The 26,052-nt window shown below is 57.6% G+C and overlaps 1 protein-coding gene across 9 annotated transcripts in view; it reads left to right on the forward strand.

The window, feature by feature from the left end:
- The window catches only part of CDK5RAP2 (CDK5 regulatory subunit associated protein 2), a 156,234-nt gene that overhangs the window by 115,894 nt on the left and 14,288 nt on the right, over nt 1-26,052 (forward strand). For all 9 annotated transcript variants that reach the window (XM_072727512.1, XM_072727511.1, XM_072727513.1 and 6 more), the window contains 8 exons: nt 1,230-1,462; nt 10,469-10,517; nt 12,818-12,993; nt 17,036-17,155; nt 20,737-20,853; nt 22,217-22,406; nt 23,115-23,236; nt 24,214-24,462. In XM_072727512.1, the coding sequence (XP_072583613.1) occupies nt 1,230-1,462; nt 10,469-10,517; nt 12,818-12,993; nt 17,036-17,155; nt 20,737-20,853; nt 22,217-22,406; nt 23,115-23,236; nt 24,214-24,462 (1,256 nt within the window). The remainder of the gene's footprint in view (nt 1-1,229; nt 1,463-10,468; nt 10,518-12,817; nt 12,994-17,035; nt 17,156-20,736; nt 20,854-22,216; nt 22,407-23,114; nt 23,237-24,213; nt 24,463-26,052) is intronic.

A 26,052-nucleotide genomic window follows, 5' to 3' on the forward strand; every position in this document is an offset into this window, starting at 1 on the left:
GGGCACAGACACGTGCAGCTCTGCTTTAGGAGCTGTGACGACAAAGCCGTCACTTGTGAAGTTGACCTTCATTCGTCACTTACTTGCTTCACTTGACAAACGTGTAGTCACCTGACAAACGTGTAGTTCGGAAGTGCAGGAGCCAGAGTGCGTTTTTCCCAGCCTTCCCGAGCAGCAGGACGGGAGGAAGCCTGTGTTTATTGAAGGGCAGTGGTAGTGTCAGACCCCCGGCTGGCCGCTGATGAGCGCTCGGTCAGCCGGAGAGGAGGGCCTCCCACACGTGTTTCTGCGGGTGAGGACGCGAGCCTCGAGCGGGCTGCCCGAGGGGACGGAGCATGCCCAGAGCCATGGCCGGCCGCGGGCCCCCGTGCTTCCTCAGCCCCCCTGCCGTGCGGGGCCACGTGATCGGGGCATCAGCAGCCCCACGCCGGCCTCGCTTCAGGGAAGGGGCGACCGAGGGGTCAGCGTCCGTGCCGAGCCCTGGGGGCCAGGTAACTGTGGCCGCAGCCGGTGGGGGCCGCGCTTCCCTTAACCCGTATTCTTCCCGGTGCTGGGAGGACGGGCGGGCTCGCCCCGGCAATGGCAGGTCGGAGCCAGGAGGCGGTGCTGATAGAGCACGGGCCTCGGGGGCACGCTGCCATCCCCGCTTGCCCGTGCCAGCGGAGTCCGGTGCCCCCCAGTAAGTGAGGAGGTTCACGGGTTTGAGGGAAGATGGCAAGGACAGTTCACTTACTAAAAACCCCCGATGCGGTGACTGGCAGGTCGCGGACCCTCCGTAAGTGGTAGTTAGCGTAGCGATTCCTCCCTGACCTTTCAGTTGAGGGGAGAGAGCCCCGTTTTTGTTTTCCCAAGTTACGGTTTCTTTTTTGTTCGTGAGAATTTGTGGTAGGTCCCCTGACCCTCGGAACACGTGTTTCAATAGTTCAGAATATTATTTTTGAAGAGTAGATGGGAACTAATTGTCCTCCTGAGTTCTTGCCAGTCTGTGCTGTAATTGGGGGCTCTATAAGGTTAAAAACATTGCAGAAGAACCTTTGTTCCGGCATTTGTTGGCTGTTTTGAAATCGAAGGAGTGACCTTGTGCACTTCCAATTTTTCTGGAAGTGCGTATACTCGTACAGCTGCAGGCTTTTAAAAATTGTGCTCTGTCATTTTTCCAATTAGTGTTAAGGTCACAAAAATTCAATTCAAAAATGGTACAAGCATTTTCTTTCCCCCCCTTTTATCAGATACGATTCATTAGTTCAGTCCCAAGCCAGGGAGCTCTCCCTTCAAAGACAGCAGATTAAGGAGAGCCACGGCATCTGTGTCATTTACCGGCAACATATGAACGCCACGATGAAGGCCTTCGAGCGGTTGCTGCGGGCCGGCGACGTGGATCACGACGTGGCCGAGGGTTTCCAGGAGCAGCTGAATCAATGTGCCGGGCTGCTCGAGAAATTGGAAAAGCTGTTTCTCAGCGGTAAGTGGGGCAAGGGATTGCGAGTCCTCAGACGCATCATTTATTGATCCAGGACGTCTTTGGGAGGGGCCGGAGCAACCGCTCTGCTCTGACGAGGTGACAGCGGAGCCACACGGGCTGCCTCCCCTCCAGGGACTGCTCCCGTGGGCCTGGCGGTCTGCTCTGCTGCCAGCCCGGGTCAGGGCGCTGAGGCACCACCCCGCACCCACCTGCCCCATGCTTGCTCTGAAGCTTCAAGGGAGGCTGGAAATCGGGTCTTGCTGGGGGGTGGGAGTGGGAGTGGATAAGAACTCAGGAGTCGTAAATGTTGGCGACACTAAACAAGACGAGCAAGGAAGAAAACCTCAGACATTTATTGGTTAAAAAATATATTCAAGGGTCAGAGGTGGTTAGAGGAAGCATGAAAGAGAACCTTTGCTGAACAGTGGCTGTGCGCCAGGTACTTCAGTAGATGTTACTGCATTTAACTAGAAATAATCATCATTTACAATGTTTTTGAGACGAGAACGACAAATTCTATTACGCTGTTTACCCAGCTTCATCACTTTTGTCTTATTTGCTTTGTCATTTTCTCCTTCTCTCTGTAAATATTCAGATCTAACTCGACTTGTGATGAGGTTACAGTAGACCCACCATAAAGTTCAAAATACTTTATCGTTAAGTCAAAAATGCACTTAACACACGTAACCTACCCAACGTCATAGCTTAGCCCAGGCTCCATACACGTGCTCAGAACACGTGGTCGACAGTTGGCAATATCCTGTGAAAGAAAGCCCACTTAGGACAGAGTAGTGAGTGCCTCATGTCCTAGGTTGAGGGCTGTGCTGAAGGTGAGAAGCAGGATGGCCAGGTGGGTCCCGGACGGTTGTGCCAGTCATTTACCCTCATGATGGCAGGGCTGACGGGGGGTGTGGCTCGCTGCCGCTCCCAGAATCACGAGGGAGAGCCCTACTGCATATCTCTAGCCTGGGAAAAGATCAAAATTCAGAATTTGAGGTATTCTCTACCAAATGCCTGTTGCTTTTGCACCATCCTAAAGTCGAAAATGTAACTTGTAGCATCCTCAATCGGGGCCCTCTGCATGTATACACACATACGTGCATGTACACGCACGTTGGTATTTTTCTTTAAAGATTTTAAGTGATCTCTACACCCATCGTCGGGCTCGAACTCCTGACCCGGAGATCAAGAGTCACACGCTCCACCAACTGAGCCCGCCAGGTGCCCTCCAGGCGCCCAACATTCTTCTTCTCACCCAGGAGCCCATCATCATCATCACCATCATCTCTTCCTAACCTTCCCAGGGTGGACTGGCGATATCCTGTCCCTTCCCTCTAGATGCGGCAAAGCGTGTGGCCCCTCACACCGAGGCGTTGTTCTCTACGGCCTCTCCACGGCCACTATCAAATTCATGACGTAGTGTCATCGTCCCGTGTACAGGCTGTATTAAACTTTCACTAATTGATTCACTCATGTCTTTTAGTCTTATTCCTGATTCTGATCCAGGACCCAGTCCCCACGTTACATTTAGTTGTCACGGGGTCTTTGGCTTTCTTTAGCCTTTTCCTTCACCCTTTGCCTTTCACGACGTGGACCTGTCTGAAGACTTCAGGCCAGTGCCCCAATTTGGGATTATCTGTTGCTTCTTTACGATGAGATCAGATAGCGGAGATGAGACTGGTTATGTGGTTTTGGCAAGAACGCTGCATAACTGTCGTGTTCTCGTGGAACCGGGTTTACGAGGCGCATGCCATCGGCTTGTCCCGTTGGTGAAAATAACTTTGGTCGCTTGGTTGAGGTGATGTGAGTCAGGTTCCTCCGTTATGAAGGACCGTGTTTCCCTGTGTGATATGTAAGCAGTCTGCAGGGGGACTTGGCGACCCCGTAAATACCTGGTTCTTCATCAGGTGCTCACCTGAGTCGTGCTCCGTGTCCTGTCCTGGCTGCTACTGTGATGCTGGCTGCATGGCGGCTTTTCCCCTAATGCCGTCATTCCTTCTTCCTTCCTTATGAGACGGCGTCTGCTACAAGGACCGACTCTCCCTTTATCTCCCCTTCCTGATTATGTATTTGCTGGTTACTAGCGTCGTGGACTTGCGGCTTCTTACTTTATTCAGCAGGCTGGTGTTTGTTCTGTCATTCGTACTAATGTGCACGTTGTTCCGGATGTGGCAAGTGGCATTTCCTTTTGACAGGTCTCCCTCTTTTGGGGAGCACTTCTGTGCTTTCTGGCACGAAGAAAGATGTTCCAGCCTCATTGGTACTGTCCCTGCCCCTGAGTCAGCCATTCCTCCAAGTAGCCCTGGTTCATCTTAGAGGGGGACGCCCTTTAAAATCCATGGTACGGGGTGTTTTGATTGCTGCTAGAGTGTCGTCGTTCCCAGGCCATTTAGCAGGCAGAGCGAGGGTAGATCTCACGTGCATGTGCACACATCCGATGGTGTGTGTAACAACGTCTGATTTATTTTAAAAATGGTTATTTCACAGCGGTGCCTCCAGTCCCAGTCCAGCCCCGTGTGTCCTTCCTTGCTGTTCCCGCTTCCGCGTTGGGTCCCGTCCCCAGCAGCAAGGGGCCCGGCCCTCACAGCGTCACTGTCTCCGCCGCTGTGCCCGCTTCTCTAATACACACAGATGGGTCCAGGGCTGCCCCCTCCGAGCCACTGTGGGACACAAACCCACTAAGAGATCACGGTTTATTTCTAGACCTCTTAGTTTTTAGGCTCAGGAGACATAGTCAGGGATTAAACTTAAAAGTTACTTGCTTCATTCTTTCTACAGTGTTGTCATGTTATTCTTTTGAAGTATAACTAGATCTATTTTTTCCTGCTTGCATTTATTTCTCAGTTTTAGGGTTTGTCTCCTGTTTTTCCTGGTTTAATTTTATTTTTTGAATATGAAAACTATGAAGGTGGTTCCCCAGTTAAAACTTTATCCATTTAAATTGCCTCTGTGACGTCATTATTTTGCTCCTCTCCTGTGTATCCACCCGTCTAACTTCCCAGGGCCCTTCTCTCCCACGCCTACTGGAACGGCTTTCAGGCCGCAGCCTCCCCACGGAAGTGGCCTGTGCCCGAGGCACCGACAGCTTCCCCTTTGCTGAAGCCTGCGATCGGTTTTGGACCGCACGTGGCTCAGACTCCCCGCGGTTGTGGATGTGGCCAGTCCCTCCCCCGGGGGCACCCCGTTCCTCCCTGGGCTGCTAGGAAGACCGCACCCGGAGCCAGCGCTCCTCCCGCCCGCTCGCCGCCCCCCTTGAAGCTCTGCCTTCGAGTGTCTTACAGACCTGACCACTTGGCGCCACCTCGTTGTCGCCGGGGCTCCTCTCGCTGATGCCGCAGTCCTCGCCTCCCCGGACCCGGGCTGCCCCTGCACCGCCCCCCCCCCCCCCCCCCCCCCCCCCGGGGCCCACGATGCTCCGTTTCTGCACAATAGAATGATCTTTTCACAGTGTAAGTCAGGCCATGTTCCTTCTGCTCAAAATCCAGAGCTTTCCTCCATGAGCCGTAGGAGTCGGTAACGAGCACGAAGCCTTGCCTTGGTGCCGGCTGCCCGGCTCACAGGCGCTGGGGCTGCGGGTTCTGTACGTGGAGCGTGCGGGTCGGGGGCGCCTGCTCACCACAGCCTGCCTTCCTGGAGGAGCTCCGCCGTGCTGAGGAAAGGCAGCTGCCCAAAGTTAGAACTGACTTGGCGAAACCAAGGTTTGACCCCAGTTCTTCTGTCTTCATACGTTACAAAACAGATGGCTCGTGAGAGCCCACGTGTTCAGCTTAGCTCCAGGATAGAACGTGGGATAGTTTGGGCTTCTGGGCCCAGGGAGTGGCGCGCGGCTCCTTACACAACCCTCGTCCTGGTAGCAGCCCTGGCCTCGGGGGCCACGGACACGGGAGCAGGTGACTTCCCCAGCCTCCTGAGGAAGGGTTTCCAAGTCAGCTAGTTCTCATCTTAATACCGGAGGAGCAGCGGGTCCTCAAGATGGAGCTGTATGGTCCAGGCCCGAGGCATTTCGGTCCAGGCCTCTGCTTCCTGCCAGGCGGCCCTCAGCCGGGGCCGGGGAGCAGGAGGCTGGGAGAGCGCCTCGGGCGCCAGCCGCCCGCCTCCCTCATCCTATCCACCCCCCCCCCCCCTTGATTTATTTTTCAGTTATTTACCTTGACAAGTCCCAGGAGATCTTACTTGTTGTGCCCTGCAGTTCTGGGAGCAGAAGCATTTCAGGCTTTGCAGACAACACAAAACATAGAACTTTATTTTCTTGTACAAAAGGCATGAAAGTCTCAGGTACCTGACGACAACTCCCATTCTTAGAGAATCAAATGGAACAGGGGTGGGTCTTTCTTGGATGCAGTCGAAGAGATCTGGCTCCTGAGTCATGAAAGGAGCTTACTGTAAAGTAGTTTTATATTTGAGGTGGTTGCCTAGCATGAGTCCTTAAAAATTTTAAATATAGTCTTTTCCCCCTTAATACAAAGCACTACGTGTTTATTGTGGAATAATAGACAAGCAAATGCTCCTGTAACTGCATCATTTATGCACCAAAAGTGAACACCCTGGACTTTATGTTCCCAGATGTTTTTTATACTAATGCGTGTTTTTTTGTGGCACTGGAACTATTTGCAGCCTTTCCCTTTGTTCAGGTGTGGACAATACTAACATACACCGTGAGTTTCAGTGGCTGCAGAGCATTCTTTGGTACAAAGATACCACGATTCACTTCATCCTTCCGCGCAGGTGGGCATTTAGGTTGCTTCCCGCGTCGGGCTACTAGGAGGGCGCCGTGCCGGGACCTTCGCGCGCACCCCCACTCTCCTTTCGTACCACGTAGGCGGCGGAACCAAAGAAGTACGACGGTAGCGTGGATTCTCCGCTCGCAGGACCAGAGCCGGGTCTTTCCTAGCGTCACGGGCTAGGGGTTTCACTGGGGCCGGAACCCTGCACGGCCTCCTGAGCATGTGCGTTCTTCCGGGGTGAGGGTCTGTAACCTTCAGGACCCGGTTGGGACCCACGGTGGACCGAGGGCCGGTGTTGCCGTCCCATGTGCCTGCCCGGTAGCACGAGTCAGGAAGACGGTGTCACCCTCAGGTATCCCTGAGCCCGCACCGCGGGAGGGACCAGGAAGGTCGGGAGCTGGTCCCTTTCCTCCGTGAGCTCCCCACAGGTGTCGGGGTCTAGCCACGTGGGTAGAAGGCAGCCGCGGGGGTCCTTCCCCTTGACTCTCCTCTGGCTGCAGGGATGAAGCCGCACCGTTCGTTTCTTCCAAGGCCTTCCACGGGCTGCCGTGTCCAGCCTGCTGCCCTCTCGGGGGTGACGGTGGGGAGCGGAGGAAGGCTGGGCCCTGTGAGCTGCACGCTCTGCGCCAGGCGTCTCAGCCTGTGAGAAGCGACTGTTTACCACCTTCCGTGACTAAGAGAGGAGCAGAGAAGTGGATTTACTTGCTCAAGGTCACACGGGCGGGTCAGAGTCGGGGCCTGAGCCCGGGCCGCTTGTGTCACAGCCTGACCCCGAGCACGGGACGTCGTGCCCTTCACGCTCCTGTGCAGTTGGGCGTCCCCGCTAGTGCGTCTGGGTTGCAGGCCTCGCTCGCGTTTCCCCACTCCCGGGACTGTGTTCGAACCAGTCCCTATTCTAGAAGGTGTTTATTCTCTCTGCCCTTCTAGAAATTCTGCTCGCCTTCTAGGAGGGTTTCTTTGTTCATCCCAAGGGGAAGCAAAACTATTGTTTCTAATGCACGTGCTTGCGTATGACAGTCCCGTCTGGCCCTGTGATGGACACTGCCGGGTGGAAAGAATAGAACCTTTGGAGCCAGACAGACCTGAGTTCGAATCCCAGCATATGCTTCTCGTACCCCTAAGTGGTCGACTTCTCCTGTGAGGACATAGTTCCTGTCTTGCAGACTTATTTGTGAGGATCAAGTGAGATGATTCAAAGCGTCTGGTGTCCTGTCCGACCAATCCGGAGGGCTCGGGAGGTGAGAGCAGTGATTTCTTGTGGACGTACTTTTATTTCTTTAGAGCACAGACGCCTGGAAGACGGGGGCCACGTTCTCCTGGCCTCCCAAACTGGGGCCGTAGGTGTCGTGTCCAGCCGGGATTTGAGGACAATATGGATAGTTTTGTGTGGTTTGGATCTTACTCCAGGGCGCCCCCTCTGATTCGGGTCGTCCGACTTGGTCTGACCCGCAAGGTGGGGCCTGGCAGGGAGGCACCCCCGAGCCCTGAAGGGAAGGAAGGCTTCCCGGAGGAAGGGGGCATGGTTGTTGGGGAAGCGTACGTTAGGAGTGGCGTCGGGCACGGGGCCGTAACGAGGACGGCAACCGACCCAGGCGATCAGAGAAACCGGAAGAGTTTTCCTCCCGAGTATTCCTGGAATCTGCCCTCCACGTGGCCCCTTAGCGTCTTGTCTCTATACGGCGCCTTCCTGCCTCAAAGATGTGACCCTGTCACCTCCCCTGAGTTGTCCCCGACAGTCCCGGCCGGCTCACCTGGTTTCCCCCGCATGCCCTGCCGTGGTGTCCCGTGCCCCCTTGTCCCGGCCGGTGGTGCAGTTGTCTGCTGGGTCCCTCGTCCCCACGCAGCTGTGAGCCGTGGGTAGGGCGGCTCCTCGTTCATCCCCGCCCTGAGCGTCAGGCAGGGGCACGCTGGAGCTGCATGGAAATGTGCTGCAGGTTATCAGTGCGGAGGAGGAAACGTTCAGGTCACGTGGGAGAGGCCAGGCTGTGATATTTGAGCTGGATTCCGTGCGGTTGGCAGGTGCTGTTTGCAGAGAGGCTTCCCAGAGGAGGCGGCATCCGGGATGGCACAGTGCGGGGAGCAGGGCGGGCCGACCGCTAACGGGACTGGCCCGCCTGGCATCCGCGTGCCTGTTCCAGGAGGGTCGCATAACTAGACGCCTCTTTATTTGAAAAGATGCCCCCGCCACCCCCTACGCAGCTTTTAGGTGTAGCCGTTAGGATCTGGCTGAAGGCTGGGAGCTTTCAGGACACGCTTCCTGAGCTTCAGGGGGAGCCTGACACACGTCCCCGTCGCCTGTGCGAAGGCAGGCCCACCACGAGATCCAGGGCGTCGCTGGTGTGTTGGCCCCGATCCCAGTCTGCGCCAGCAGTCGGCTGTTTGGTTTTAGGGAGTGGGCAGCGTACGATTGTCGTTGAGCCATCACGGGCTCCTGGAAGGATGTCCCATGAGAAGACCCGAGCTTCGGGTGGCCTCGGGCACGTCCTTCTCTGCTCGTGAGTTTTGTTAGGGCCTGAAGAGCAGTTTTTGCGATACTTATGGGACGGATTTATGGTCAGGACTCTCAGAGTGCTGACTGCGTGCCCCAGACCGATGGTGCCCTTCCCCGTGAAGCTTCTGGGTGTCACCTGTGCTCCTGAAGACGGTGGTACCGCGAAGCGGGGATGATGTTACTGTGTGCCTGGCCAGTTGTGTAGACCCCGAAGCCCTTTGGACGGCCGGTGAGCAGCCGGCCCACCGTCAGGGTCAGCGTTTCAGTGGAGTGTTGTGAGCAGCCTGTGCAGGTGCGACATGGGAGGTGCCGGGCCATTGTCCTAGCGCTGTGTCTGCCCACTCACGGGGTCCTGCAGCCGGTCGGTGTCTTGGAGATGGGCCCGGTCAGGTGGAGATCCCCTGTCTTGGCAAGGGGTGTAGAGGACAGAGGTGGAGGCCATGCACACTGTCTCCCTACGTTTTCGGGAGCCAGAACGTCACGGCCTTTTTGGTGGGGATGCAACCAAGAGGATCAAGACCTGGGTTTGTGGTTGAGCGGGCGCTCGGGTGTGCAGATCCCTTGCTTAACTGGGGCACGTGGTCAAGCAGGTGATGGAACGTCCGGGTAAGAGAGGGCACACGGCACACGGAGTTCCAGTCCTTCGCTGTGAGGTGGAGACCTGACACGGTGCCAGTGTGACCCGAGTGAGGCCGAGGACACGGTCGGCCGGGGAGGCGTCCCCAGGGTGGGGCCCCCCGGTCGCTCAGGCCCCAGGACTGCCGTCCTGCCGCGAGCCCCACGCCTGAGTCTCCGGTGCTCTTTCCCTTTGCGCTGGGTGTTCAAGAACTTTCCCTTTTAGGAGTAGTTTTGAAAATGGAGTGTGTAGGTGCAGTTTAATTATAGTCTCACTTTTCAAGTACAGCTCTAGAAGGTTTGTGTTTTTTCTTTAGCCACACGTTAGCTTCTTCAAAGAGCTCATCCCGGTCTGCAATTTCCAGGGCTCTGAAGTATTTTTAACGTGAAGTTGTTGGTCTCTTTGAAACCTGGGCTCCCGTGTTGCCTTTCAAACAGCAAAGGCTGCCACGCAGGGGGCAGCGTGTCTCTTCGCCAGGGCGCTCGGAGCTTCATTTCGTTGCCTTTGGCCGATCCCCATCGTCCCGCCCCTGCTGCAGGCCCAGGCTCCTCCAGCCGCGCTCCCCTCCTCCCTGCTGGTCCCACTTCTGAGTCTTCCCCAAGGAAAGCGTTTAAATGCAGATAAAGCTGTATGTGCAGAGACGTTTATTTCCTTTATTTATAAAAGTGAAAAATTGGACATGACCCTCGTGTCACAGAGGGGACTGGCGGTGACCGTGGAATATAACACAGTCACTAGAATTACGTTTCTCAGGCGAATTCCATAAGAAAAACACTGATGATAAAGTAGGAAGGGAAAAGATGAGGTCGCAGCGCGGAAGGAAGAGGGGGAAAGCCGCAGCCCGTCTGCGGGGCCACCTGCAGGGGCAGCGTCTCTGTCGTCCTGCCGCCTTGTGTGAGTGGCAGAGCCTAGGGAAGGCGAGAGAGCCCGCAGCCAGCTGCCTCCCTGCCGTGGTCGCTGTGCCACCTGCCTGCTGGCACCGGGCCGGGGCCGTGGTGCCAGGGGCCCTTGCCGTCTTGCCGTACGTCTCTGGGTGGTGAGCAAGCGCATCAGGGCCTCTGCGAGCGTGTGAGCAAGGATGACTGGGGAACGCTTGTTTGTATTCACTCATTCACTCATTCGTTCATTCATTCTAACGTTTTCCTTCTCCTTCTCGATGTTCTTTCTGCTTCCAGGAAAATCAATTGAAGTGGATGTGAGCCCCCAGACTGAAGTGATGGAGAGGTGAGTGTGGGCGTGTGGGACGCAGGCCGGGCAGGCGCGTCTGCTGGGGATGCTGGCTCCCTCGCGCTCGGCTGGTGCCGCCTCTTGTGGGGACGCGCAGACCCAGGGGACGGACGGTGGCCAGGATGGACGGTGGCCACGTGGACCAGGAGGTCGTGTGGACCAGGGGGTCGCGCCGCACACCTGTCGTTCGGCGGCTCTCGGCCATTGTGGCGCTCGTCTGTCGGGAGCTTTGAGGGGGACACCGTGTTCCTTCTCTTGGCCCCTGGGGACTCCAAGGCCCCCCCCAGCGTGACCTACGCTCCCGTCTCAGCTCACTGTGCATTTGTTCCGCAGCTCGTGCCGGGACGCCAGCTGTGCGGCTGCGTGCTGCTGTCGTTGGTCTGTGGGGCACTGAGCCTGGCTCTGCCCACCGTGCCCGTCTCTCTTCTCTGTGCCAGGGCCAGGGCCAGTTCTCTTCCGTAGCACTGACACCACCCTGGTCCAGCCCTGAGCACGTGGCGCCATGGTGTGCCCTGCGTGTCTCCTTCCCCCGGGATTGCTCGTGGGGCCGGGGCCGGGTGTCAGCTGCTGGCCTAGGCATTCCCGCGCCCTCCCTCTGACCCTCCTGGGCAAGCACTAGCTAGTTCCCGTCCTGGGGCGAGGACCCGAGGGCGAGGGCTGCTTGCCGGCTGTTGAGAGGCCGAGCTGGGATTTGACCTCGAGTCTTTGGGCTCCCGGGCTCTCGTCGTCGGTGCACGTTGCCTTTTGAGGACAGACTGTGCCTTGAACGTCTTTGCAGCTGCTCCGGCCCCGCCCGCCTGGCGTGTGTTTGGAAGTTACGAACCGTTGGCCGACTGGACCTGTTGTATGCTGTCCTAGTTCGCCCCGGTGGCCCGCGGGAACTGTCGGGGTCTTGTCCCCACTCCCTCACCTCGTGCTGGGCTCTCGCTGCGGTTGGTGTTTCTGCCCTCTCTGGAGCCCTTTGGGCTTCTGGGGGTAAAACGAAATGGGGAGCAGAGCTTTAGGCTTTGTTGGCATCACGAAGGCCACGGCATCGTAGGAGTGAGCCGGTGGGCACGTGGCACGGCTCAGCGGTGGGCGTTTCAGTGCCCCTTTCCCACCGCAGTGTCTCGGCAGGTCCCTCCGGGGTCAGCCCTCCCCTTCCCTTCTCCCGAGAACGGATCCCGTCCCCGCGGAGGCTGTGGAGAGGCCGGCGAGCCTCCCAGCGGAGCAGGCTTAGCTGGGGCCCGACGGATGGGAGGCCCGGGGCAGGGGCAGTGGGGGGCGGCGGGATCGCGCTGGGCTGAGGAGGGAGGGCCGTGGGGCGGCTGCACTGGGGCGGGCGCGACGGGGTTGCTGTGGGCAGAGACGTGCTGGCGCGCAGAGGCGGCTGGGAGGAGCAGGGAGCCTTTCCCGCCTCAGCCGTGCGTCACGCTCCCACCCTGACGGGCCGGTTCCTTTTCCTTCTGTTCTGCCCTTTGCCGTGGCGGGCTTAGCGCTCCGCGGGTCACTGCCGAGCTAATGGAACGGGTGCCCTTGGCCCGTGGGCTCTTGCGCGACGCAGCGGCGAGCCCGCGCACCCGATGGCAGGACGGGTGTCTACCTGTTAGTGAACGTGTTGCAGCTCTGGAGTCCTTTGCTCTTGTCTGAGCTCATGAATGACGAGACAAGGAGTGACAGGGAAAGGGGCAGAAAAGAGCCTGGCTTACGGGGCTTATCGAAGGTGCAGGTTCATGGGCGTTTTCACGGAGTTCGGGGGTTTTCCTCACGGCTCAGGTGGCTCTTGGGAAATACAGGGCGGTAGCCGGATGATGGCCGGGCTGGCGGTACTGGGACCTGCCTGGGGGCCGTGAGGGTTTTGAGCTTCTTAAACCCATAAGGCCCTTGGTGGGTCTGGGTTGTCCTGCGGTGGGAGGCTGGCTCTGCCGCTTGCAGGCTGTGAGACTGGGCCAGCTCGTGGCCTGCCTCGGGTCCCCCGCGCTGGTTGAGGGTCGTGGGTCGGTGTGAGCACCCAGTAGGCCAGGACCCCCCAGGTGCTGGCTGCAGAGGGGGCGCTGGTCAGCAGCTGCCAGTGACTCGCGCTCTCTCGGCCCTCCCCAGAACCCCGGCAGTGGCTCCAGGCTCAAGCGCCCCGAGCTGGGTGTTTTGACAGTGTCATTGCTCATCAAATGCTCTGGGGAAGCAAACGGGCTCCAGAGCAAAGTTGCAAATGTGGGGAAATTCGAAAAGGCCAGGTAATCTGAAGTGTTCCCGAGTCCCGGTCCTGGCCGGGGGTCTTAGTGTGGAAAATGATTTCTCTTTCAATCCCAACGGTGAAGGATGGAGGAGGACAGTTCAACCTACCAGCACATCCTCCCCGAGTCTCCCGAGCCCTCGGCCTCTCACGCGTTGTCCGACTGCGAAGTGTCCGAGAAGTCCTCCGTCCTCTCCCGAGACCAGAAGCAAGACAGCGAGACTGAGAAGGCCTCGGTCCTGGCGAACCATTTCTCCCAAGGTAAGCTAAGCTCTGCTGAGCGTTTCAGACACAGCCAGGGTGTCCTGGTTTAAACAGTAATTTGCCGTCTTGCCTGAGTAAGCCGCGTAGTGACGTTTGACCGTTTGTCTCGTGGAGGGAGATGCTGGCAGGGCCGGAGCTGGTCCTTCGGACTATCATTCATCACCGGGGAAAGCTGTGCTTGTTGAAGGTGTTGGTGATTGGGGAAGAGTCATTTTTACTTCGTAATGAGGACGGATACTGTGACTTGCCGTTTCCTGGCTCTTCCAACGGGGCAGAAAGCAGACTGGAAAGCGCAGGGTTACGTGTCCGTCCCAAGGCTGGTTACTTTCCTGTTGTTCTTCCAGACTCTTCCTGAGGCCCCGTCACGTTGAACACCCTTGCTTTGAACTGGACGGAAGCCGCAGAGCTCACTGCGCCCCCCCCCCCGAGCCCCCGTTTGGATAGTCCGCGCCTCTGTAAACCTGCTGTGTTTCCCGTTGGGTGTGACCCTTCGTCTGCTGGGTCAGCCCCTTGTCCTGCCTCTGACCGTGGGCCGTGGGCTCAGTTGGCAGGTCAGCCTCCCCACCCTCCGCCTGCCCTGAGCTCTCCTCTACTTCCTGGCTCTGCAGTCTTGATGACCTCCTGTTGGGCTATGAGACGGGGATCAGTGCTGCTAAGACCATGTATTTTAGAAGTTCAAGGGATAGGACAGGATGGGGAAATTTTTCCTGGGGAAGGACAGAGAGTACATATTTAGGGCTTTGTGGAGCGCATGGTCTCTGTTGTAATTACTGCATCCAGTTGTGGTAGCAGAGAGCAGCCAGGGACTACGCGTAAATGAATGAGTGTGGCTCTGTTCCAGTAAAACTTTGCCAAAAAGAGGGTGGGCGGGTCTGACCCCAGAGTGTAGTGTTCTGAGCCCGGGTATAGACTCTGGACCTTAGCTGACATGCTCTGGTGTCTGCTTCCTTCCACTGGATGTTTGCCAGGCGCCCAGAATGGACCCAGAGCACAGATCAGACACCGGCACCTCCTTTCTAAAAGCTTTTTGTTGACATCTGATCACATAGAACCGTGGTTTTCAGAAATGCGAGGTCTTTATAGCAGCAGAACCTCATCCCTCCTTCCCCCCACTTTTTTTTGGATGGAACTTTACACGGAGGCCCCGTATGTGAAGGACATACGGTAGAGACGTCGTCCTCCATGGTGGCTTCCGAGGCTCCCCGAGGACACTCAGGGCCCGAGGAGCACAGTTTGAAAACACACCTACGGCAGGAAACGCACGCGCTGGATCTAAGTGAGGTGTCAGCGGGCTCCTCCAGCACCTGCCCCTGCACTTGCCTTCTTTGGGCTTCTGGCTGCATCCCCGTGTGGTTTCCGTGAGTGTCCGTGGACCAGGTTTCTCTGGGCTATTTCTGCCTCTTTGATCTTCTCCTCCTGCCTTCTCTCCCTCCTCCTCTGGGTCAGACCCGTGAGTTGTGTCTCTGTCCCTGGCCGTGCCCCTTCGGCACCGCCTCCACCTGGCAAGGACCCTGGAGGCTATTCCCACGAAACCTTCGTGGGAGGAACACACTGATGGAGGGCTTGGGGGTTGCCGTGCAGCAAGCCGATCACTTAATGGGAATGCTTGGGATCCCTGCTCTTTAAAACCCTGCCTCTGGGCACCTCCCTCTGCCGTCCCCTTGCCTGCCCCTCTGTTGTCTACCTTCCCACGCCTGCCACCCCAGCCTCGGTTCATTTCCAATGTAGAACCTTGTAGGCGCCTCCTTTATGTCCTCTCTTTCGGGGACCCATGACCTTGGGCTTACCGTGCCCTCCTAGTACAGCACCAGGCACTTTCCGGACGGAGGCCGTGCTCTGGAGCCATCCTAATAAACCCACTGGTAGCTTTTTTGGTTTCTTTCTCTTCAGACTTGGTCTCTGCATGTGTTTTTTTCCTTTTGTCATGTTTATATTCTAAGTAGAGAGATAATTTAGTATTTTTCCTTTTTGCACTTGACATTCTATCGTAAGCTTTCTGACATGTTGTTACATAGCATCATTTTTAGTGGCTTTAGATAGTCCGTTGAATGGCTGAACTGCACTTTTCCTTATGTTCCCCTCTTGCTGAACATTTAAGTCATTTCTAAAATTTCACAATCGTGAACACTGCTGCAGGGAATATCTTTGAACATGAAGCTTTCCCCCTATTTTGGCGCATTTTCTTAACCTAGATTCTGTAAAGTGGAACTACGAGGCCAAAGACGCACACATGGTTTTTGCTGGTCGCTTCTTGCAGGATTCATGGTTTTGAAGACTTAGCATTTGTCAGGAGGGTATTTATTGTGAGAGGGACAGATATTTTTCTCCCATTGTGTAAAGACGAGTCTAGTGTTTCCTTCTCCTCGGCTAGGGCTGCATGATTAATAAGGAGTGTCCAGTTGCACTGGGAGTGTTTCCTTAACCCCAGTGAGGAGCCCGGCTCCTGGGCAGACTCAGCAGGAGGGGATGGTGAACCGACGGCCTGTGACGTGGCCGCGGCCGTGGAGCAGCCGGGAGGCGGGGGCGGAGTAGAGGGGCGCCTGCCCGCTCGGCCTGGCTAGCCGCTGGGGGGGGCCGGGGCCGCTGGGGGGGGCCGGGGCCTGCTGCGCACGGAGCGTCCCACCAGGAGCCCCGCACACTCCCGGCGTAAGCAGAGAGCTGAAGGCCTGGGAATGAAGTCCTCTCATAAACGTTCAGATTCGTGATAGAATTACCGTTTAATTAGGGGAAGGTCTGTAACATTGTGCTACTTTTAAATGAAAGTCATTTTGGAGGAATTAAAACTGGGTCATAACATTAGTATAATGTCTTAAAACAGACATTACTAAGACGTACTGGGTGTACCCCAATTGATGAATTAAAGACATTAGTTTTGCCTTTGGATGCTTGATGTGGCGACGCTGGCTCTGGAAACCTGCGTCTGGGCTGCGGCCGCGCCTCCTCCTCTGTTAACGTGAGACGTGCCGGAGGCTGAAAAATAGGACGAGCTCATCTTAGAGGACTTGGGCGATTTCGATTCTTACGTATCATTAAGTGTCACATCGAGACAGAAAATAGGAGCCTCGACAACCCGACATCACCACCCAAGGCAGTGGTGTTCCTGTCTGGGGTAGATGTCCTTGTTTTGTGTTTATGTGTCTTTTTTGCCTGCAGAGCTTTAAATAGAGTCACAATCCCGCTGTTAATCCGTTCTGTATCTGTATTTTTCTGTGATGTTACATGGCCTTTGGGATGTGACTGTATATTCACATGGCGGCTGTGTGACCCCGCGTCACAGGGGATGTAATACGGTCTATTTAATGGTTTGGGTGCTGTTCAGTTCCTGCCGTTCCGGAGCAGTGCAGAAGACGAACCTCTTCACGCACTCCGGCAAATGGTCGGGAGCCTCTCCGCTAATCCCTTTGAGTAGGTTCCTAGAAGTAGAATTATGTGAGGGAAGACATTGGGAAAGAACCTTTCTAAGGCTGGTGATAAAAATAGATCCCAAAAGTCACGCACATTTATATTCGCACGAGCAGGATGTGCTCCGGAGAGTACCCTCCTTACCGTGCTCAGTAGCGCTGGGATTACTGTTTTGCTGTGGTTTTAAGTCTTAAATGAGTAGGTGATAAATGGATAAACATATTCCTTTCAAAGAAATATCGGGATTCATTATGAAAGTGGTTTAATCCACTCTCAGGCAATTCAAGCGGACTTGAAAGTGATCTGTTAGTTTCACCATAAGGAAGATTTTAAATTAATATTTGATATTTAGAAGAATAAAGGGCCGCATTAGAGTTAGCATTAAAATTGTACGGAATGTAATTTTTCTGTGTGGTGGAGAAGGCCCTGCTTGTGGAGGGCTGCAGAGAGCGCCCGGACTGTGCCCGCGGGCCGGGGCCGCCTCAGGCTCGCCAGGCCCGGGAGGCCGTTGCCAGCTCCCGACGGTCTGAAGACATCCAGCACGACTCGGAATTTTAAGATCCTTGCGTAATCTGTAAATTATTCAATTTGTTGGGGGCTTTAGGCTTTAAATTAAAAATAACTCTCCCTCCCGCAGACTTAGTCATGGAACATATACAAGAAATTCGAAGTTTGAGGAGACGTTTAGAAGAATCTATTAGAGCCAACGAGGAGCTCCGGGGCCAGCTGGAACGGCAGGGCCGCGAACCCGACCCAGGTAGGGGGAGCCGCCCGAGGGCGCCTCCGCGGGGCCGCCTGTGCCCGGCACAGCAGCCCCCCGCCTCGCTGCCTGCCCGCCCGCCCACCCGGCCGGGTGCCGCGGGCCCCGGGGCAGGGACTTCCCGGTGGAGCCCCGGCTCTGAAGGAGGGCGTCTGCTGGCCGCCGCGCCCTGGCTGCTCGCTGGAGAGGAGGGCACAGCTATTTTAAAACAGAGCCATAGTCCGTCTTTTTGTCAGTCGTGGATCTTAAAAGCACATGCGCGTCAGCAGTTTGGAGAGTCTCACAGGCCGGTGGTGACGGTCGCAGCATTCCTGCGTAAAACCCAGTTAGGTCTGGATGGAATATTCTGTGCAGAACCTAAAAATATGTGTTTTTCCCGTGGGGAAGACATTCACATGGTGCAAAGCTTACCTTATCCTCCGTGCCCTCCCTCCTGCCCCCCTCCCGCCCCCCCTCCCGCCCCCCCTCCTGCCCCCTCTCCTGCCCTTCCACCCCAGCCGTTGTCTATCCACACCCCTTACCGCGCTCTATGCAAATACGAATATGGGCTCTTATTCTCTGTCTCACCCAAAAGGTTGGATACTTTACATCTGCGATTTTATCCCTTTTTGCATTGAACAATGTATTTTGGGCATCTGTCCTTATTGCTCCAGAGAGATTGTTTCCACTCCACCAAGAACGTGTCTTGAGAGCAGCTTTGTGCCCCAGGAAAAGCCCGAGTTTGCACAGATCTGGGTGTGGACCAGCTCTCTGGCTGTTAGCTTTGGGACTTCTGGGCCAGGCACCCCGCTTCGCCCAGGCTTAATTATTTTATGAAACAGACTCATCAAAACAACAACAACAACAACAACAACAACAACAACAAAAAACCAGACTCATCGTGAGATCAGGGAGGCAGTGCTCTAAATAGGGCCTTGTTCTGTGCCTCACTCAGTAAGTAGTTTTCTTTGTCATTATCATGTCATTTTACTGTTTTTTAAAATTTTATCTATTCATGAGACACAGAGAGGCAGAAACACAGGCAGAGGGAGAAGCAGGCTCCACGCAGGGAGCCCGATGCGGGACTCGGTCCCAGGACTCTGGGGTCACATCCTGGGCCAAAAGTGGGTGCTCAACCACTGAGCCCCCGGGCTCACTGGGGCACTCTTTTATTTTGTATGACATTATTAGTCTAACATTGCAGAGCCCTGCAACTCGCGAGGATGCAAACATTTTTAGAGGTGAAATAACTGAGTCCTAGAAAGATGTACTCCGTGGTGGCAGCTCCGGAGTCCTCGGGCCCCTGGTCCAGTCCTCCTTCCTGTGCAGCCCGTCACAGCCCTCGGCCTAGAAGGAGCTTCCCAAAGGGCTGTATGTGCTGGTGCGCTGCAGTCTGGACGCAAACCGTGGACCCACGCCCGCCTCCCCTCCCCCTCCGTCCCCTCCCCCACCCGGCTTCCTCCTCTCTCACCTCCAGGGAAATTGATTAACCTGAGTTATTAGTCCTATCAAACACGGGCAGGAAATACATGCCTGGGCCCTTCACATCCACTTGTGGTAATGCCTGAATTAGATTCATTCTGTTTTACATTTTTCCTGGCAAATCCAATTATAGAATTATTTGGGGGCTCAAATGGCCACCAGCTACAATGGAGCTGGCAATTGCTCTGAGAGTAATTCACTGTGATGGGAAGGTTTACAAGAAGGCGTTCGTAAAGCACTTACACGGGTGGGAAGACGTGCTGTTCTCACTTGTCACAGACGCTGGGAAGACCAAGGGGTTGTCCTGGGGGCAGGCTCCTCGGAGGCTGAGGCACAGCGTTGTTGAGCTGCCACCTCCCGTCAGCCTGTCGTCAGGTAGAGGAGCTGGTGCGGGTGGCCCTTGAGGGGGCCTGGCCCCTGACCTCTAGGAGGGACCGCCACGCCGCGGCCACAGCAGACTCGCTCATAGGACTGTCCCTGTTCATCCAGGTGGCTCTTCGGTCCTGTGGTTGGCTCTGGCCTACGAACGGTAACAGCAGTGATCATAACAGCAGGGGTCATTGTTACTGGGCCTTGGAGACAGGGCAGTGGGGTGACGAGCCCGAGGTCCTACAGCTACTAAGAAGCCAGGGCCGTGATTCAGACCCAGGTCCCCGAGGAGACACCCGAGTCACGAGGAGAGTAGAGGACATTGTGGGGAGACGTGATGCGTGCACCATCAGCACGAGGAAGGGCGGTGCTGTGGGGACGGTGCCGCGGAGGCTTCTGGGAGGCCCGATGCCCCAGTGTCCTTACAGGGACGTTGAGTGTCACCCGTCATCAGCCATGGACCAGGACGCTCTCAGCTGCACAGAACATGTGACGACGGGGATTAGTGCTCTCTTACGTAACACGAACCAGACCCAGGTGTTGCGGGGCAGGTTTCATGGCTCGGTGCTCTGATGGCAGGGCTTGGGGTCAGTGTCCATGGTGACCGCGGTGACCCTGAGCATCACGTCCCCTCAGGATAGGCCCACAGGGTGGGAACGAAGACCGTGGGGCTCTGCCCTGTCCTTGTCCCTCCATCCGGGTGGAAGCTCTTTCCCAGAAGCCTCCAGCGGGCCCCCGTCAGGGCTCACTGACCAGAGGCGGCGCCGGGCCACGTGCTAGCTGTGCTGGAGTAGGGAGACAGCGCGTGGCTCTGTGGGGTGAGGAGGGCGGGGAGGGAGGCATCCGCCTGCCTCACCCAGAAGGCCGGGCACTCCCGAGGCTGCGTGTTCTCGGGCTCCGGACGCCCTCCGTGGTGCAGGCCTAGGGAGCTGAGGGGAGGTCAGGGTGGCCGGCAGGGGGCGGGGACAGCCCACGGCGGGCAGGGGCCTGCGGGTGGGGAAGCGGGTCGGTCTGTCCGTGACCTCAAGCCCCGTCTGTGGGGCTTCAGACCCTGATCTTTTTAGTGGACGCTCAGACGCGGCAGTGAACGCGAGCGGTGCTGACAGGTGGAGGCGGCGTGGGGCGATCCGGGCGCAGGGCGGTCCGGGGGCGTGTGGGCCCCGACATAGCCCGGTCGGGCCGCACTGGGGGACGTGTGAGCGGAGGTGCAGGGGGAGGCGGGTGCGCGTGCGATCGGAGCCAGGTCCTAGAGGTCCGACGTCCGGGCCTTGTGTTTGGTCAGTTGGCCGCCGCGTGGTGTTTCTGAGCAGAGTGACGCGAGCGGACTGCGTGCAGCCCCGTGGGCAGAGTGGCAGGGGGTGGCAAGGCCTGAGCGACAGGGACGGAGGACCCTGGGGCAGCGTCCGCAGCATCGGGGAGGAGGCCCTGCGGTCACGACTGCCTGCCGGGGTGGTGCTGGGGTGGCTCCAGGTTTCAGCTCGGACCAGGGGTGGTGGACGCACCGGCTGCAGGGAGGGCAGGGACGAGCCCGTCCCCCCGGAGGCCCCGGGGCAGCTAAGCAGGGGAGGGAGGCTCCTGCCACCTCTCGCACACGCACCCTCCTTTCCCCTTGGGCTCTCGTGACACCTCCTCTGGTTCACAGGAGTGATTTCCTTGCGTGTTGTGTTTCCTCCTCATTTAAAACTGTTTTCTGGAAAGTTCCTTCCATGGTGATTTGTCCACACGTCCCTATTTGTGTGTTCTTGTAGGTGCTACAAACGCTTTTGCTTATGGGTCAGAGCTGCATGATTCCCTGACATCGGAGATCTGTTTCCTGAGGAAGCAGAACCAGGCTCTCAACACGATGCTGGCCAAGGGATCCAGAGGTAGGAACCAGAGGAGCCCCCTCGGCCCAGAGCCCGCGGCCCTCCGTCTGCGGCAGGAAGGGGCGCGCGGGGGTCTGACCAGCCCAGGCCCGGGTCCTGCGGCTCTGGCTGGAGGAGGGCCCCCTGGGGCCGCGGTGAAGGTGGCCCTGACGCCTCAGTGTGGCCTGCCTGGTAGGTGCACTGGGGGAGCGGCGGAGGTCCCCTGCTGCCAGAACCTCCTCCGGGGCTTCCCTCCCGTCAGGAAGGTTTTCCGGTATTTCTGTAGGAAGGTCCCTTCTCTTAATTCTCTCTTTTTGGAGCTTAGCCCCCAAGCGCTTTCACCTGCATTATCTCTCAGTCCTTACAGTGATTCTGAGTCCTGTTTCACGGATAAGAACCCGAGGCCTAGGGAACTGAGCTAGGAGAGCTGGGACTCAGTGTCTCCCACTCTCCCTGGACGGTACGGACGCCACTTTTGGCCTAAAGGACAGAATTGAGGCTTCTGCAGACCATCACTCACACAGCAGATGTGTCAGGGCCCACGTAGACCGACACAGGAGTGAGAGGGTCTGGGTGCCGTCCCCCAGGGGAGACCCAGCCAGGAACCGGGGCGGGCCAGCCCGAGGACCCGCCCTGACCAAGGCAGGCGCCCAGAGTGCAGGACCCGGGGGTGGTGTCTTGACTGGGGGGACGCTCGGCTCCAAGAGCTCAGCCCAGCAGGCCAGCGGCGATGCCCGATGCCCGTGCAGGCCCTAGTGTCAGGGCTGCGGTCAGGGCTGTGGACCCAGACGGAGTGTCTGGGAGCCTCGCGCTGAGCCCTCTATGTGGCGCGGCTCCTCACCACGACTTGTGGGGAGACAGAGACACAGAGGACTCAGCCTAGGTCTTGGCCCCAGTGGGCAGCACGGTGCCCCCGAACACACCACTCTGCCCCCGGGTCGCGCTCCTGACTGCCTGTCTCCAGGCCCCGGGCCTGTCTCATCCCTCAGGAGGGGGCTGCCCTCCGGCTGAGGGGAGGGGCCCACCCCGCGGGGACTCCCTCGCACCCACTGCCGGAGCCGGGGGCTGTCCCGTGCCTCCGTCCGTAATTCACACCCACTGCTTGCTCTGCGACGGCAAAGTAGCCGGGTTGGCACGGCCCATCTGGTGCAGAAGATTCCACAGGCCCATTTCATCCCGGTGACGTTTAATCTGCAGCCTTGATGTTGACAGATTTATCTGCCCAAAGTGCGTAAGATAACTGGAATGCCAGGATCATCAGCGCCAGGTTAAATCTCGTTCTGTTCCGTATTCTGGAGCGCTGGAGCCGAAGTGCCGCACTTGCGTAATAAGGTTGGAAAAAGCAAACGGGGTCTCTTCTCAGCGGCGCTGTTTGTGTTTGCAGATAAACAGAAGGAGAACGAAAAGTTACGGGAGTCCCTCTCCAGGAAGGCTGCGAGCCTCGAGCTCCTTCAGCGGGAGTACGCGTGCGTGAAGGGGGACAACGAGAGGCTGCAGAGCGAGGTCCGCGAGCGGGAGAGGCACACGCAGCAGCTGCTCCGGGAGGTCTGCAGCAGCCGCAGCGAGCTGAGCAGGTGGGCTCAGGCCCCTGGCGTCGGCTCAGTGAGGGGCCGATGCTGGTGTCTGCGGGGAGGTCGGGGCGGCCCCGTGAAAGCTGTGGCGTCAGGAGTCGCGGCCTGAAGGCAGTGAAGGGAGCCGGGAGCTCCTTGGGGGCGGGGTGTCCTCGGGCTGTGCGGCGGGGGGCAGGGAGGCCGGGCAGGGAGGCCTCGGCCCGGAGGGAAGGGGCCAGGGAGGAGGCTGGGCGCCCCATCCCGCCGGCCCCCGAGTCCTCTCGCGGTCGAGGAGTGCCGGGGGGCCGCAGGGAGGTCCTGCGCGAGCGCCGTGAGCGCCCCGGGTCCCCTGGCCTGAGCTCCTGGCCCGCCCCACATGTCTCCATGGTTCCTCGGTGCCAGCGTCCCCGTCGTCCTCCCAGCCCAGGCCAGTGCGCGGTTCTGCTGTTGTGCGTCGCAGGCCCCTCCTGGGCACCGCCCCTGGCTAAGATGTGACCTTGTGAGCTTCGTGTCCTCGTGTCCGCGCCTCCGGGGGTGGAGAGTGGGCACCTGAGGGGCTGTGAGGACGACGTGTGGTAGAGACACACCTACTGGGCCCGGGGCAGCGTGGCCATGCCTGCACATCCTGCTGCCCTCGTCGGTCTTGTCCACGCTCTGAGGGTGGAGTGGTGTCAGAGTCCGTGCCCACGCGTCGCAGTTGACGTCCCCTCCCTGTGGCGTCGGCCTTTCCAGGGCGCGGGAGGAGGCCCAGCTGAGGCAGCAGCTGCTGTCCCAGAACGAGGAGCTCCTGCAGTCCCTCCGCGTGGAGCTGAAGGTGTACGAGAGGCTGGACGAGGAGCACCGCAGGCCCAGAGGTACGGGGAGCACCGGGCCGGGGGTGCGGGGGGCTCCCCACGTGGGCCTGCTGCTGCGGAGGGGAGGGCGGCGCGACACTCCTCCTCCTGGCCTGGCCGCTGCTGGGCCCTGGGGCGCACCTCACACAGGCCCTCGGCCTGCGCTTCCTCTGGGGGGCCGTGGGCCTGGGGCTCTCACTGCCCCACCCCTGGCTGGGCCCATCGCCGGGTCCGCTCACCCCTCGGGCCTGGCTCTTGGACGTAGAGACGCGTCTCTGGATACCTGGTCTGTAGAGTCGTGGACGTGCAGGGAGGTCAGTTATGGGGGCATCCCCCGGTCCGTGGGACGCAGCCGACCCTCGGGGACAGCTGGGTCGCTGCCTGCCCGCGTGTGCTGCTTGTTGGCCGCGGCTGGGCGGGGCGCCTGGGGCTGCCTGGGGCGGCCGCGGGCCCTGGTCCTCGGGCCATAGCGGATCAGAGCGCCTGGGCTGCAGGCCCTAGTGGTGCAGTCGCTCTGAGGTGTGGTAGGTCTTTTGTTTTCAAACTAATTTTCCAGATGGTTTCTCCCTATTGAAAGTTTATCTAGGAAAGGGTCACCTCACACCTTCCATTTTCTCCTCAAGTTGCTTTTCTTATTCTTGCTGTTGTGTGTTTTTAATACACTGTGGCTCTTAAAATCGGCCCCTTTCATTCTGTAATTCCAGCCCAAATAGATTTTATTACTCCTAGACATAATTTCGGGGTTTGGTGTGCAATTTGCTAGGCTTTTATGGCCAGAAGCGAAAATTAATTTCCAGCTCTTATTTAGCCTGTGGAATAGCAGCAATTAAGTCTGCCAATATTTTTGTTTTTAAAGTCAAGTTGTTATTTTAAATCGTACCTAGTTCTTAGGAAGGGGAGGTGGGGTGGTGGCGGGTTTAAAACCCTGCTGAGCTCCTTCGATGGCTGACCCTTTGGTGGCGGAAGATGTCAACGTTTCCTCCTTGCACTTGTTCCAGAGGTCGGAGCAGAGGTGTGTGGAGAAGGCTGCAGGGGGCAGGACCCTTCCAGCGACCTGCGTGGCCTCCTAACAGAGATCCAGGCTCTGCGGGGGCAGCTGGAAAAGAGCATCGAGACCAGTAGTGCGCTGCAGAGCAGGCTGGAGGAGCAGCTGGCACTGGAGGGGAAGAGGGCTCAGGAAGCAGCCCTCACCGCGGCTCTGCAAACCCTGACCGTCCCCGAGTGGCCCCTGCACCCGGACAAGCACGGTACCGCAGCTGCCCTCCGCCCCGAGACCGCAGCCCCGTGTGTGTGTTGGCGGGACGTGCGAGCCCCTGGGTGCCCTTGGCCGACGGACATGTCCCCCTGTTGCCAGCAGGCCCCCGACGCCCGGGGAGCCAGGGCCTGGCCACTGCTCAGCTGTCAGCTGCGGCAGAGCCTTGTGATCTCCGTCCGGGGCCTCTGGGTTGAGGGAAGTGGAGCTTGGGCATCCAGGGCCCTCCTCGCCTCCGGTCTTGCCCCCGTCCATTCACCCTTCACTGTCACTCCACCGCTGACCATCCTCCCTCCCGCTTACTGCCTTTCAAAGGCAACCTCAGCGTCTTGCTCAGACTCTTGGTGTCTTGTAAGGATCCGAAGAGCAACCCGGGAGGTTTGAAAACTGCGTCCGTTTTGCATTAGCTCGTGGGTTCGTGTGTAGCCCTGCAGAGGCTGTGTAGGGTGGCGGAGAAAGGACAAGGGGCTCCTCACTCCTTGGACACTTGCCCGGCACAGGGTCAGGAGTCAGGCGGCCAGCGGTCAGGCCCAGGGCCCTCGGCCGGGCCATCCTCTCTGCTCCGGGGCTGGAGGAATGACGACCCAGCGGGGCCACTGCACTTGCCCGAGGCGACACGGCAGGCGGGTGCCACAGCAGGAGCTACAAGTAGTCTTTTAGCTCCGGAGACCGGTGGTGTTCCTGGAGCAGCCCCTGACCTTGGAGCCTCAGGCACCGAGGCCATGATCCTCATACCCACAGGGCAGGGGGCCATCCAGTGGGACCGGGCGGTCCACAGACTTCGTAAATAAGTGTTGTGTAAAAGTTTGGGCTTAATCTTCACGGGATTGGGAATCGTGTCTATTGCCTTTAATTAAAAAAATTTATTTTTTTATTTTTTTAAAATTTTTATTTATTTATGATAGTCACACACACACACAGACAGAGAGAGAGAGAGAGAGGCAGAGACATAGGCAGAGGGAGAAGCACAGGGAGAAGCAGGCTCCATGCACCAGGAGCCCGACGTGGGATTCAATCCCGGGTGTCCAGGATCGCGCCCTGGGCCAAAGGCAGGTGCCAAACCGCTGCGCCACCCAGGGATCCCTAATTAAAAAAATTTAAGACCTTAAAGAGCACCCATTCAGTGTGCTTTAGAGCTTGTAGCGATTGGCTTATTGATCTCTCCTCGATAAGGAGTTTTTTTTTTTTTTTAAGATTTTTATTTATTTATTCATGAGAGACACAGAGAGAGGCAGAGACACAGGCAGAGGGAGAAGCAGGCTCCATGCAGGGAGCCCGACGTAGGACTCGATCCCGGGACCCCGGGGTCACGCCCTGGGCTGTAGGTGGCGCTAAACCGCTGAGCCCCCCGGGCTGCCCACTGATACGGAGTTTTGGCGGGATGACCACTGGGTGTTATACTATATGTTGGCAAATCTAACTCTGATAAAAAAAAAATACCAAAAAAAAAAAAAAAAACCAAACCAAAACAAAACAAAACAAAAGGAGTTTTAAGATTTTTCACTAGAAGATGATGTTGATGATATGAGAAAAAAAAAAGTGAAAGAAAATCCTTCACGATTCTACAAAATGACGGCATTTTGCT

Source organism: Vulpes vulpes, chromosome 12, assembly GCF_048418805.1.
Source record: "Vulpes vulpes isolate BD-2025 chromosome 12, VulVul3, whole genome shotgun sequence".
In the NCBI taxonomy this organism is placed as follows: domain Eukaryota; kingdom Metazoa; phylum Chordata; class Mammalia; order Carnivora; family Canidae; genus Vulpes; species Vulpes vulpes.